This window comes from Otolemur garnettii, unplaced genomic scaffold (genome assembly GCF_000181295.1).
Source record: "Otolemur garnettii isolate 467f Iridium unplaced genomic scaffold, OtoGar3 scaffold00047, whole genome shotgun sequence".
NCBI lineage: Eukaryota > Metazoa > Chordata > Mammalia > Primates > Galagidae > Otolemur > Otolemur garnettii.
In genome coordinates, this window is record NW_003852442.1 from 9,810,776 (window position 1) to 9,824,687 (window position 13,912).

The 13,912-nt window shown below is 53.5% G+C and overlaps 1 protein-coding gene across 1 annotated transcript in view; it reads right to left on the reverse strand.

The window, feature by feature from the left end:
- Positions 1-13,912, reverse strand: part of VAC14 (Vac14, PIKFYVE complex component) — a 106,478-nt gene that overhangs the window by 43,170 nt on the left and 49,396 nt on the right. The window contains exon 13 of the mRNA XM_003791375.2: positions 8,499-8,655. Coding sequence (XP_003791423.1) covers positions 8,499-8,655 — 157 coding nt within the window. The remainder of the gene's footprint in view (positions 1-8,498; positions 8,656-13,912) is intronic.

A 13,912-nucleotide genomic window follows, 5' to 3' on the forward strand; every position in this document is an offset into this window, starting at 1 on the left:
GAGCCTCATTTTTTTTTTTTTTGAGAAAGGGTGTCAATTTGTAGTTTGGGCTAGACTGCAGTGGAGTCATCATAGCTCATTGCAATGTCACCATAGCTCACTGCAATCTCAAAGTCCTTGGCTCAAGTGATCCTACTGCCTTAACCTCCCAAAGTGCTGGGATTACAAGCTGCATGGTCTTTGATCAATTTTAAGTTAAGTTTTGTATACAATGTAAAGAAGGGGTCTAAATTCTTTTGCATATGGAGAGATGTCCAGTTGTCCAGTATAACATGGCATCTAAACAGCCAATAGCTACCATTTATTTATTTATTTTTTTGAGACAGAGCCTCAAGCTGTCCCCCTGGGTAGAGTGCTGGGACATCACAGCTCACAGCAACCTCCAACTCCTGGGCTCAAGCGAGTCTCCTGCCTCCTCCTCCCCAGTAGCTGGGACCACAGGCACACGCCACAAGGCCTGGCTATTTTTTGGTTGCAGCCATCATCGTTGTTTGGCGGGTCTGGGCTGGATTCGAACTCGCCACCTTAGGTGTATGTGGCTGGCGCCTTAGCCACTTGAGCCACAGGCGCCGAGCCCTCATCAACTCTTAAGCACTTATTTGAGGCAGGTCTGAGGCTCCCAGGTTAGGAGGGCAACCCTTGTTAGGCAGGAGGGCAGAAGATGGCATCAACGCAATGCCATTGTCCCGCCAAGTCAAGACTACGGACACAGAAAAAAGACACCACCAAGAGCTACAGAGCAAGCACCTGGCTGCAGCTCTCTGTAAACCCAGGGAGGACACGAGAGTTAGCAGCGGGGCAGACAGAGGGGTCTGGGAGCCTAGTGGGAGCAATGACTTCCTTCCTGGACAAGGAAGGTGACAGCAGGCACCAGCATAAGATAGGATGTAGATGTCTGAGAATCATCGCCTGGGGGAGGTCACACCAGCCAGCAGCATTAGCCCAAAGCAAAAGTAAGAAAGTGTGGAACCTTCCAGAGGATTACAAGTGAGTCTCACAGAGGAGCCTCGACAACTGAATTTAGGCCAGAAAACAGCAGTAAACCCTCTTCCCAGAGACTCGTTTTTTGCTGAACTCAAGACTTCCCTACATCCTCTGTGGTCCTTGTGCGGAAGTGGCTGAGCCCTAGAAAAGGTGTTTTTCCCAGCTGTGAATTATTCCAGAAGGATTCCTCACCAGGAGCCACACCTCCAAACCTTCCTGTCTCAGTCTTGAGAACCTCCTGCACGGCGCTTGTGAACGTGGGAAGGGGTGAGCCTGAGTGAGAAGCCCTGAATTTGCTGTTGTTTGGACTGTGTTGTTCTGGGTCCCTGCCCGGAACAGCCTGGCTTGGGAGGTCCTCAGTGACTCTGGGATGGCAAACAGTCTCCGCTTTGTGGCCCAGAGGGGCTGTTTGTAGAATCAAGTGTCACATTCTCACAGATCAAGTTACCCAGGCCCAGCTAGGGCTGGTCTCAGAAGCCGTGGCTTTGGCCTCAGATCCAGCTGCAGAGCAAGGCCCGGCTTGCAGTCCCCCTGCCAGGAGGTGAATTCCTAGTTCCTACAGGCCCCCGACACTGGAGGTGCCCAGTTGACCATCCTGTTTCTCCAGGTATACCCCCCTGCCTACCCCACTTCCAGGCCTGGGGCCGCTTAGGCTCCCAAGTATTCTAAAGGACAAAAAAAAAAAAAAAAAGACCAGAAAGAAGCCCTCCTCAGCTGATACCAGCCTCCCCAAGCCTAAGGTGCACTGGGGAGGGGTAGGTGCCACCATTCCAGCCTCATGGAGTGGGGGAGGAAGCATCAATCAGGGTGATTAAGGCTCAGTTTCCTCATCTGTAACTTTCTCCATACCTGGGAAGGAAGATCAGCTCACCTTGCAGATGGCAGGAGAGACAGCCTGGGGTGCTCTGGACAAGTCCCTAGTCTCCTTAGACACAGCTCCCACTCTGGCCCCCAAATTGACTCTCAACATCCAAACCATACAAGCTGTCCCCAGAGCTGAGGCCCTCAGTAAGGGAGGAGGGCAGAGTTACCCCTGGGAGAAGCCATGGCAGGCATTACCCTCCCTCACAGTGCTCCCACTGTCTAAAGACTAAAGCAGCAAGAAGACGGGGCTCCCTAACAGGGGTGGGCTTTCCATAGGCCCAGCCTGCTGGGCCTGAGGCTGCCAGGGGCAGGACCCTCTGCACTCAAGGAAAGACCACCACCTTGAAAACCACTATCTCCTTAGGACAGGGTTGGGAGCTTTGGGAAGTGCTGAGCAGGGGAGGTGGGGAGACAGCTGTGGGCTGGACAGGGATGGGACACTGTCTTAGCACCCACAGCAGAGACAGGGTGGGCCAATTCCATCTCTTCCAACCTGGGCTTCCCTCCTTAGCCACTAGCTGCTGACCTAAGCAGCCCTTCAGACCTGGTTGGCTTGAACCAGAATCTGAGAACAGACATTCTCAGGCAGGGCTGAGGCTCAGGAGGAGGGGATGGGGTGAAGAGAGGACAAACTTGCCCCAGGAGTGTGACTCTAGGCACGACAAGCCTCACAACGGCACTGATTTCCACCTCACTGCTGCCTGTGCCTCCCTGGGGAGGCTCCCAGTGCCTCCAACCACCCCACAGTTTCTGGCTCATCTCCAGAGTCATAAAGGCCGTGCCTGGGCCAGTGGCTGCTTGTGCGCTAGGAGGAAGGGGCAGAGCCAGGACAGGAGCTCAGTGGCATTTTGGTGGAGACCTTGCTTGAGTGGCACTGGAGATGGTGGGCCAGTTGCTCAGCTGGAACCACCTGGCCATGTGTCTCAGGAGAGGGGCTCTCTCTGCACGATGAGGAGAGCGAGAATTCCATCCCTTAATCCTGTGAAGTGGTCTGGCCTGGGGGAGCGAGGAGCCTGCCAGCCCCAGCAGGAAGTTCACGTGACCAGCCCTGGCCCGGGTCCACAGACACCGCAGAGCACTCTGGACAAACCCCAGGCTGGGTCGGACCGGGCGGCTGGGGGCCAGCCCTGCAGATATTCCTAAGTGAAGCCTGATGTGGCGACAAGAGAATCTGCAGAACTTCTCACAAACAACCTTCCCTGGGATGTTTTGGATTGAGTTTTGTGGCTATGACGTGAAGGAGCCTCACGTGTCAGGATAAAAATAGCTCTGGCCTCGATACACAACACGAGTCAGTTCAGCAGAACCAGATGCGAAAACACGAGCCACCCAGCACAGGCTTGGGAAGGCCCCCTGCACACATACCCACTCCTGCTGGGTCAGAGCCTATGTACCTGGACAGCCCCCATTAAGCGGCATCAGGATCTGCTGCCCTGAGAAGTGAGGGGACAGCCACAGGCTGCGCAGGGTACCTGTGAGCCCAAGGGACCCAAAGGATACAGCCCTGTTGCCAATTAGCAGGCAGTGGAGGCAGAGACAGCTTCTCTGAGGTGGTTCCTCACATGTGAGCTCCAGCAGGGCTGAAGAGCATTCAGACCATGTCTGGCACAAGAAGTACCCCATGGAAGGGACAGTGTGATAGGGAGGCTGGTATGGATGAACCAAGCGGGCCTGGCACAGGAAGGCAGCTTCTGCACATAGTCAATGGGCTGGGAGAAGGGGAGGCCAGAAAAGGTCTCAGGGATGCGGATCTCTGAGACTGAAGGGGATGCAAACCCTATGGCTGCATGGACAAAAGGCTGCAGCACTGGTACCATCTTGAGACCCGATCCAAAAAGCCATCACTTATCTATGGGCTGTCCCAGCTGAGGCTGGCAGGACAGAGTGCATGGGGCCAGCACCCATAGCCAGGCTTCCTGGCTTTTCAGTTCCGTGTAAGAGATAGGCCAATGGGCTACAGCAGTGCCTGGAGAGACTGATTTGACAGTGCAGAGACTGCCACCAGGCAGAGCTGCTGTAGCTGCTGAGGACGACTGGGGCCAAGGGCAGCATGGAGACGGTGAGGAGGAAGGGACCGCTTTTTGCCTATTGGCAGGGAAGCCCTGGAAGCTGCTGTCAAGAACCGTCAGGCTGGGGCCATGGCCCGGCACCCACTGCTTCTCCTTTCCAGTGCTAGGCGAGGGTAGGCTCCCGAGAGTGTTGGGGTGGGGGTGCAGGCTCTCAGGCTGGGTTTCTGGACGCACTGAGATGCGGTAACAGTGCTCACCTCTCAGAGCTGCTACGAAGAGGTCAGGGGCTCACCCACAGGTGCCAGCCCGTATGAGTGGCCAGAACAGTGCTCAGTCCTATCAGGACTTCAACGCATGCAGGCAGCCATCATTATTATTACTGCTACTGTGATTATGGGGGTAAATGTCCCAAAGATGGCTTTATAGGTTGCTTCTAGAACTTGTTTCTGTGGTGATACTAAGCTGTTGCCAACATGGCAGGGGTGCAGAGAGAGGGGTGCATTGATGCACTGTTAGTGGGACTGGAAACTAGTAAAGCCTTTTTGGAAAGAACTATGGAGAATCCTTGAAGAGCTAAAAGTAGACCCCCCCCATTTGATCCCACAATCCCATTACTAGGTTATCTACTCAGAAGGAAAAAACATCATTTTCTATAAGGCCATTTGCACTAGAATGCTTATAGCAGGTCCAATTCACCATCACAAAGATGTGGAAACAACCCAAGTGCCCACCAACCTATGAGTGGATTAATAAACTGTGGTGTATGTATGCCATGGAATACTATTCAGCCACAAAAGGGAGACTTTGCATCTGTTGTATTCACCAGGTTGAATGTGGAGAACATTCTCCTAAGTAAAGTATTTCAAGAATGGAAAAGCAAGCATCCCAAGTACTCAGTACTAATCTGAAAATAATAGACCAACACAAGGTCACATGAGAGAAAAACAATTAAATTCAAGAAGAGGGGTTGGTGGTGCCTGTAGCTCAGCGGATAGGGCGCCAGCCACATAAATCCAGGCTGGCAGGTTTGAACCTGGCCTGGGTAAGGTTCAGCTAAACATCAATGACAACTGCAACAAAAACAGCTGGGTGTTGTGGTGGGTGCCTGTAGTCCCAGCTACTTGGGAGGCTGAGGCAAGAGAACTGCTTAAGCCCAAGAGTTGGGGGTTGCTGTGAGCTGTGATGCCAAGGCACTCTACCAAGGGCAACACAGTAAGACTCTGTCTCAAAAAATAAATAAATAAAATTCAAGAAGGGGGAAGGGAGGCTTGATTAGTTCCCACCTATCAGGTACAATGTAAGGGCGTATGGCACACTTCCTGGGCAAACGATTCAACTACTACGCAGACTTTGGACTTGACCTTAAAGATACAAATAATGTAACCTAATCATATGTACCTTCATATTAACCTATTCAAAAAAAAAGAAAAAAGATGCTGCCGACATGTGGCCACACTGGCCTGGACTATAAGGAACGAAACCGAATCAGAACATTTCATTTTTGCCTGCTCTTAGAGGTAGGGATAAAAACACCTTAGACCAGTGTGTCCTCCAGGTTATGCTCGCACAAGCAGTTTTCATCCCTCCAAAGTTGTGCCCCCGTGGCAGGCAGGAAAAGTCAGGGGAGACTGGGTTTTAGGGGCCCACTGCAGCCCTAGACTGCCATACTGCTGCTGCATTTAGCCATGGATCCTAAAGGCTGGCTGGGTTTTGCCAGGCCTGGCTGCTCCTTCCCTGGTGGCCAGAGATGCCTAGGCCCCAGGAGGACAGGAACTAAGGAGGAACTAATCCTAGAAACCTCCTCGGTCCTGCTGAGCTTTCTGTGCAGGCTCAGGCCCAGGGAGGCCTGAGGGCCTGCTCATCATCCCTGCTTTCCCAGAGCCTGACAGGCTGTGCAGAACCCCCCGAGTAGACAAAGTACAAAAGGAGCTGAGTTGCAGGAGACCAAGGGGTGGGGGACAAGAAAGGGGTATCTCTCTGCTAGCTTCCTTTAGAGCCACCTGCCCAGGCAGCTCTTCCTCCTGATTGCCCCCAAGGTGACTCTCCCTACTCCTGGGGCTCTGTACCAGTAAGAGATGAGGCAGGTGGGGCGGGAGAAGGGAGACCTGGGCCTCTGCCCATGACATTTGGCGCAGGAGGCAGAGATATTTATGCTAGGCCAGGCAAGAGGAAAATCCCACGTGGGTAGTTCTGCTTCCCAGGGCCCTGGGGACCACTGCAGTAGGGAGCGTTCAGGCCAGCACAGCAGCCACCTAGGCGTGGGATGGGTCTCGCATCTCCTATGCTGTGCGCGATCGGCCTTTTCAGTTTATGGACATAATGCACAGGCAGGGCTCCTGGTTTTCAACAGATGCCGCTAAATTCATCTTTGCTAGGCTCCCTGCCTCTTTTGCTTTCCAGAAAGTCCCTTCACACCTTTGGGGTAATCTACCCTAAAGGGATGCAGCACTGCAGCCTGCCAAGTTCTCAGAGCTGTGCTTCCGAGAGCCAGAGGAGAGAGCAAGATCCAAACAGGAAGATCATCTGGCCTTGTCCATGTGCACGGCCAGATGGAAACAGACAGAATGGCCCCCTTGCATGCCTGAGCAGCAGTCTGGGGAAGCGGAGCTAGCTGTGGAATGAGTGCATGCTTCCTGTATGCTTTCTGGCCTAAACACCACCCTACACATCCTTGGCGCCTGGTGTATGCCCTCCCAGGCAGCAGAGGCGGGAGAGGACAAGGCACGCTCTGGCTTCCATCAATCTTCTGTTGCTGGTTTGAGCTGACCTTTTAAAACTGTGGACCTGTCTGTAACTGCTGATGCCAGCTGTGCACAGGCACATGTGAACACATATGGATCTGCCTGGAGGTTCCCACATTCCTTGAAACCCACACATGGGTCTTAGGTTAAGAGCTTAGGGCCCAGAGTTGTGGCTTCCTCTTTTATTCCTCACATGGCTCCTTGGCTATGATGCTGTAGATTCCTGAAGCAAGAAGTTTTACTGGCGACGGGCACTTCCTTGGTGTTCTTTCCAGGATGGAGTTTCTTCCCATCTGGCATACGCTGTTGTTTTTCTATGAATTCCAAGTCCCTGGCTGATGTGAGCCAACATGACAGCCTTGGTAAGCTGGGGCAAGAGTCTCCACAGCCTAACTTGGCAGGGCCAGGAGCTGGGATCAGAGGGCTCTGCTGTACAGTCCCCCCAGCCCTTGCTCCTAAGTAAGGGAAAGGGTGTGATGCTGCAGGCCTTCCAGGGACCCCTCAGGGCACACACCTCCCTCTCTTCTGTCCCGGCTGCCCGTAGCAGTGTCCTGGCCCATCCCTCCCACGAGTAGGAATCTATGTCCCAGTCATCAACTTCTCTGTGCCCAGGAGGAAGAGAAGAAACCCCTACAGATGAAGGGCGGGTTACAGAGAGTCTGGGAGATACAGGTGTCCTGGCCCTGCCCTGAGGCTGTGCTGCCCCAAACAGCTTTCTGAGCCACCATTCTGAGACAAGGTGCCATGGCATCTCCTTCCTGGGGTGGGGAGCTGAGGGCAGACACCAAGGCTCCTGTGCCTGGCTTTCCCCCGAAGGACGCCTCTCTCAGCTGCTGCCCCCCTTCCTAGGGAAAAGCCTCGGCTCTTTCCCCTATATCGTCATGACCTCCATGTGTTAACCTGCAGATGCAGGAGGCAGGATGCAGAAAGGACTCCTGTGCCAGGAGACAGGTGGGAGCCCCAGTCCCGGGTTCGGGAGTGGGAGCTGCTTCCCTGACCACAGACATGGCTGCCTAGAACCGGGCTTATCAGCAAAGAAGCAACTGAGTCCTGGCAGAACAAGAGAGATGAAGCTGGGCGGCTGTGCAGGACACGTGTAGGGAGGTGGCCTGGGGCCTGGGCTCCCATGTGACACTCCACTGCAGGGGCTGGGGAACCCTTGACTTTCACTGCCATTGAGGAGCCTTTAATACAGGGGCCTCTGTGACGTGACCTGGCATGCCCTGCGAGCAGGAGCTGGGCCTGGTCTCTAGGCCAAAGAGATGCCCAGCACTGGCTAGGTACTTTCTTGCCAACTTGCATCCCTGGGCATCTTCCAGGATCATGTTGCTGGAGGGAGGTGGCATCTGCCTGGGTCCCGGTCTGCTGTCAGGAAGGAACTGAGGGCTGAGCACTAGAACACCACAGCTATATTCGCTTCCAAGGACTGCCCGGAAACAGCCTGTTTGAATTACCCCGTCTTGCTTGCGCTGTTTGCTGGCTTAAGGGCTATTTTTAGCTTCTGGACGAGGAAGGAAATGGCTACCTTGTTTTCTACCTGTGAGACCTCAGACCAGGAACCTTGATTCCTGAGTGGGGAGACGCTGTCCAGATAGAGAGGTGCCTAGCTGATGGTTCTGTATTTACCCAATGGCTCAGAAGCATCAAAGAGATGCAGAGAGATGGGAAGAAAGGGCTGCAGGGTCTCACTGGGGGCTGCTGGGGTTGCTGGGGTGTGAGGGCTGCCCCCCTCTGGGGCCTCTTGAGGTGGCAGATCACCAGTAGGAAACCCACAGACCTTGCACAGCCAAAGGAGCTCTGGGGTTCATGGAAAAAAGTCCCAGGAATGGCCTGGCCAAGATGAGACACAGCATGAGCATGTCTATGGCTGCTGAGGCTGGGAGTCCTGGGGGATACTTACCAGGAGTTGTGGGTAGGCCGGCTCTGCTGGGGGTGGGCACCTGGAGCTCTGAGTGGCTGACCCGGAGGTCAGGCCCATCCAGGGGGCCTGGGTCATCTGTCTGGCCTGCAGGGGAGGAAGCAATTTCAGCCAGCACCTCCAGATCCTTCAGGACAACCTGGGGAGACAAGCAGAGCACGAGGCTGAGCCTCTGCTGTGAGCTGCCATGACCTGGTGGGAGATGAGGTCAGGAGGTCTGCAGAGGGCGACAGTGGACTGGTAAGAGTCACTTAGATCACTGCGGGTGTGTTCAGAAAAGTAACAGAAGAGATGGTTGAAGAGAATATAGATGGCACCAGATGGGCCCTAGGGAGGAGGAAGCTTGCATCTGAGCCCTGGTGAGTCAGCTTTCTCACAGCCCTCCTCTCTGGTCCCTAGGAGACACAGGGCTCAGGTGAGGGTGCACTCTGCAGCATGCATCTCAGGGCCTCTGGCAGTGAGACTCCTGTGGTGCCCTCCTGCTGCATACATAGCCACAGCCCTGCTTGCCACTGGTCCTCAGGACAGATTCTCCTGTAGAGCTGACGTCAGGCCACTGCAGACCCCAAATCACCCTTCACATTTGGGATGCTGTGCTGGGCTCCAGGATGGAGAACGCGTAAGGTCCAGACATGTCATTCAGTCCTTGGCTGCCTCCCCAACCTGCTTGCTGAGATCTTCTGGGGCGGAGGCAGAGCATGGAGCCAGGGCAGAGTGTGAGCACAGGCCAATGCTCTGTTACAAGGGCCCCCAGGGCCGTCCCTATGAGCCAGAGAACACCCAACCCTTAGAAGCTACTGCCCTTTGTACAGCCTAGCACCGAAGCCCAGTGGGGCCCTAGAGCCCAGCTCACTGCTCCAAGGCCCTGCTGGGAGGGGACTGAGTATGTGTGCACGTGCAGGTCACCTGCCCCCGGGGCTCGTGAGACTTCCCAGCCACTTTCTGCTCACGGTTCTGCCCACCCTGCTCTGCTCTGAAGAGAAACTGTGCCTGTTCTACCCACAGGTGTGTCTCCAGGCTGCCCGGCGGATGCCCACTGGGCAGATGACTGTGCCTCTTCCTGGCTACTCTAGGCCACAGGCTGAGATAACTCCAGTAAGCAGGGGCCTCAGCCTTGGACCAGTGGAGCAATGCAGAGCCTGGTGGGGGCCCGCTGTGGGGAACATGGTGAATATAAGGTCAGGTCAAGGCTACCACAGAGTCATGAGGGATGATGAAAATGTTCTGCAGTTAGATGGTGATGTAGTTAGATAGATAGTGATGATTGCAAAACCTTATACATACCCTGAAAACCAGTGAATTACGTATTTTAAAAGGGCAAATGTTATCTTGAAAGAAAAAAAAAGGGAGACAAGGCTGATCTCCTCTAAAGTTTGAAAGCGGTTCCTGCCAATGCAGAGATATGCCAGCACCTCCTCCTACACTGCCCTGTCGCTGCCCCCTCCTGGTACCCCCTCGGCTAGCTCTGGCCCAGCTGGCTGAGGCCCCTTTGTTCACCAGCCCGGCTGGCCCCACGGGTTTCTCCATGAAGCATCACAATGTGTTTGGCATGCCGACTCCTTGCCAGCCACAGCCTGGCCTCACCCAGGCATCACGCACACAAGACACTACCTCCCACTGTCTGACTGCGTCCTTCCCTTTGTCCTTACCACTTCCAGGCACTGGGACATTCTCTGGACACCTGAGCCCCCACTCTGTGCCAGGGGCAGTGCTGGGTACTGGGGCTGCAGAGGGGAGTGGGAGCCACCCCTGGCCATTGCCCAGTAGGCAGCAGAGAGGTGAAGCTATCACAAGCATCCATGCAGTCCCAAGGAACTGAACCCTGGCCTGCCCTACCCCACAACAGTGTATGTGATCCAGCAGCTCTCCAAATTTTCCTTTTATCTTTTTTTCAGAGACTGGGTCTTGCTCTGTATGCTGGCTGGAGTGCAGTGGTATGAGCATAGCTCGCTACAACCTTGAACCACTGGTCTCAAGTGATCCTCCTACCTTGGCCTCCAAAGTACTGGGATTACAGGCGTGAGCCCCTGCGCCCAGTCTCTCAGAGCATTTCCACTTTCTGGGCCTGTGGGAAATGGACCCACAGCGGCTAAAAAAATGCAGCTCCTAAGTAGCTGGTCAGAGAGGAGGAGCCAGGGCTGCCCCTGTGGCCCAGACAAGAGCCAGGTGGCACTGGGTGGGTCTAGACCCAGAAGCAGGGAGGGCCCAGGCCTCTGCTCCCACTGAGGAATGAGCCTCCAGAGGCTTTGTTTCAGTGATTTTTTGTTTTTTTTTTTTTTTGAGACAAGAGTGTTACTCTGACATCCTGGATAGAGGGCTGTGGTGTCATCATAGCTCACAGCAACCTCAGTCTCTTGGGTTTAAGCAATCCTCTTGCCTCAGCCTCCTGAGTAGCTGAGACTATAGGCACCTGCCACGATGCCTGGCTAATTTTTCTATTTTGGCCTCCCAGAGTGCTAGGATTACAGGCACAAACCACTTCGCCTGGCCTGCTTCAGCAATTGAAGAGACAGAGAGTAGGGAGGGTGGGACAGGGGTGCAGAGGCTATATCCCTCGGTGTTCAAGTGTCCAAACAAATTACTTTACAAAGGTCAGGGAGGGGAACTGAGACCAGGGAATGGGGGTAGAGGGATGACTCACCCAAAATTAAACAGTGAAGCAAGAATCAAGCTAACAGCTCCTCACAAAGTCAAACAGAGTTGCCATAGGTATACTCCCACTCCTGGGTAGTTACCAAGAGAACTGCAAACACATCCACACATAAAAACTTACATATAAATGTCTACGAAGCATCCTTCCCAAAGCCAGAGTGGAAACAACCCAAAGGTCCGTCAACGAATAGAGGGACAAAGAAAACACGGCATACCCATACTGAGGCCTATTATTTGCTAATAAAAAGAAATGATGTGCTGATAACTGCTGCAACATGGATTAGCCTTGGAGACATCTGCTAGGTGAAAGCCAGCTGCAAAGACCACATACTGTATGATGATTCCACCTCCATGAAATGCCCAGGATTGGCAAATCCACAGACACAGAAAGTGGGTACAGGGTTTCTTTCTGGGGTAATGAAAATAAATGTTCTAGAATTAGAAAGCAGTGATGGGCCGGGTGTGGTGGCTCCTGCCCATAATCCCAACATTCTGGGAGGCCAAGGTGGGTGACTGCTTGAGCTTAGGAGTTTGAAATCATCCAGAGCAGGAGTGAAACCCCCAGGTCTCTAAAAATAGCCGGGTGTTGTGGCGGGCGTCTGTAGTCCCAGCTACTTGGGAGGGTGAAAGTGAGACTATGGCGGGGGGAGCAGTGATGGTTGCACAATCTTGTGATAAATACCAAAAACTACTGTATTGTATGCTTTAGACTTGCAGGGGTGTCTAACCTGCGGCCTGCAGGCCCACACTGATTAGAGGACCGTTTTGTTTATCTATAATGTCAGATTGCAAAGAGTATGCAGATACCTTTTTTTTTTCTCATCAGCTGTTTTTAGTGTTTGTGTATTTAATGTGTGGCCCAAGGCATCTCTTATTATTTTAATTTTTAGCAGAGAAGAAAAAGGTTGGACACCCCTGCTGGAGTTTAAAAGAATGAATTTTGTGGTATGTGAATTGCATTAATAAAAGGAAAGCCCAAACCCTAAATCAGCCCCCTAACTCCCAGAGTCTAGGGGTCCTCACAAGCCTGTTGTTCTTGCTCTGCCCACAACCTGAGGTGGTGGGGTCTCCCGAGTCTCCAAGATCTCACACCTGACTCATACTCACAGGAGAGATGAGGATCTCAGTAAGGCAGCCTGTGTCTCTTTACCTGGCTTTGCACCTGCCACTTTCTCCCCCCACGGACGGTGCCCACACTACTGAGGTCTGTCTGTGGAGGGCAGAGGCGCATGCCCCTGGCAGCAAACCCTCGTGGTCATATGCGGCCAGGAAGAAAAGTGGGAGCCAGCAAGGCAGGTGGTCCCATGCCACACCTGGTCAGATTTATGACACCAGAGTGGACACAGTGACACGGTGACCTGTGCTAAGTGTCTAATGGATGCTAATTTCCCTGTTGGAAAAGATGCTTGGGAAGAACCACCAGCACCTGGGGTCATGGGCTGTGCAGGACAGTCTCCACCCTCTGAGTGGCTCCAGGGTCAGGCTGCAAGGGATGGGGAGCCCAGAGGAGCAGAAGGTCCTCACTCCTGACCACAATTAACGCCCGCACTTGTCATCAGACCCACCTTACACACCAGACATGAGGAATCTGAGGCTTGGATGGATACCTGCTCAAGGGAGGCCACCTCAAACCCAGCTCTGTCCCCAAACCTGAGCTTGTTAATAATGCTCCACAAGCTTTGCGGCCAGACAGTCCTGACAACCAGTCCTGGCCCTGCCACTCAGCCGCCTGACCCCGGGTCAGTTATCTCTGTGCACACAACCCTCCTCTCTTGGATATCTACTGAGCAGCCTCCATGGGCAAGTTCTGTGCCGGCTGTAGGAGATGCCAAGGCTGGGCAGGACAGAGGTCTCTGATGAGGTCACAGACCCCTGAAGGATATGGGTGGCCTGAGGAGCGCCTAGAGGCTTTGGGGAGCATGAATTGGCCTAGGAAACTGAAGTGGGAAAGAAAGGCACTCAAACCTCTTACCGAGCAGGAGCTGCTCCAGGAGGCAGAATGACCAGGACATTCCAGGAAATGAGGCTTCTGCTCCAGAGTGAGGAATGGAGCTGGGGCCTGGGGTGTGGCCAGAAACTGGGCCAAAGCCATAGAACTCCATTCTACAGGTGATTGGGGGGGGGGGGCTTGGTTTCCCCTTATGAGCAAATGGAGATTTGACCTTGCAAAGCTGTCATGAAGATTACAGAAGACACTTTAAACGCAAAGTACAAAAAATCAAGCATGCAGAGAAAGGCCAGCTCACCACTTTGGGGCAGGGACAGTGCTGCTCATGCCTAGCACTTTCGACTCCACTTTCTACCCCAAAAGAGAACATGCATTGCGCACCCCCGGACCACTGCCTTCCACCACACTAGAGCAGGGTCCCCAGCCAGCAGCTAGCAGCCACCAAAGCAGAACATTTAACATTTTGAATTCTCTTATTTTAGAAAGTTTAACACCAAATGGCAAATAAATGCAAATTACATTTCAATTGCACAATTAAAGCCGGAAATGTTGTCCACAGGTTCCTTCGGTAATCAGGGCCACTCCTTCTGTGCTTTCACACCATAGGATCCTGTCTCTGGTCCCCAGGGACTGGCAAAAAGCCGATAGCCCTGTCTGGGGTAACACCATATGTACTTGTATATGTGGACACACACACACACACCCCCAATATGTACTTGTATATGTGGACACACACACACACACCCCCCATATGTACTTGTGTATGTGGACACACACCCCCCCCATATGTACTTGT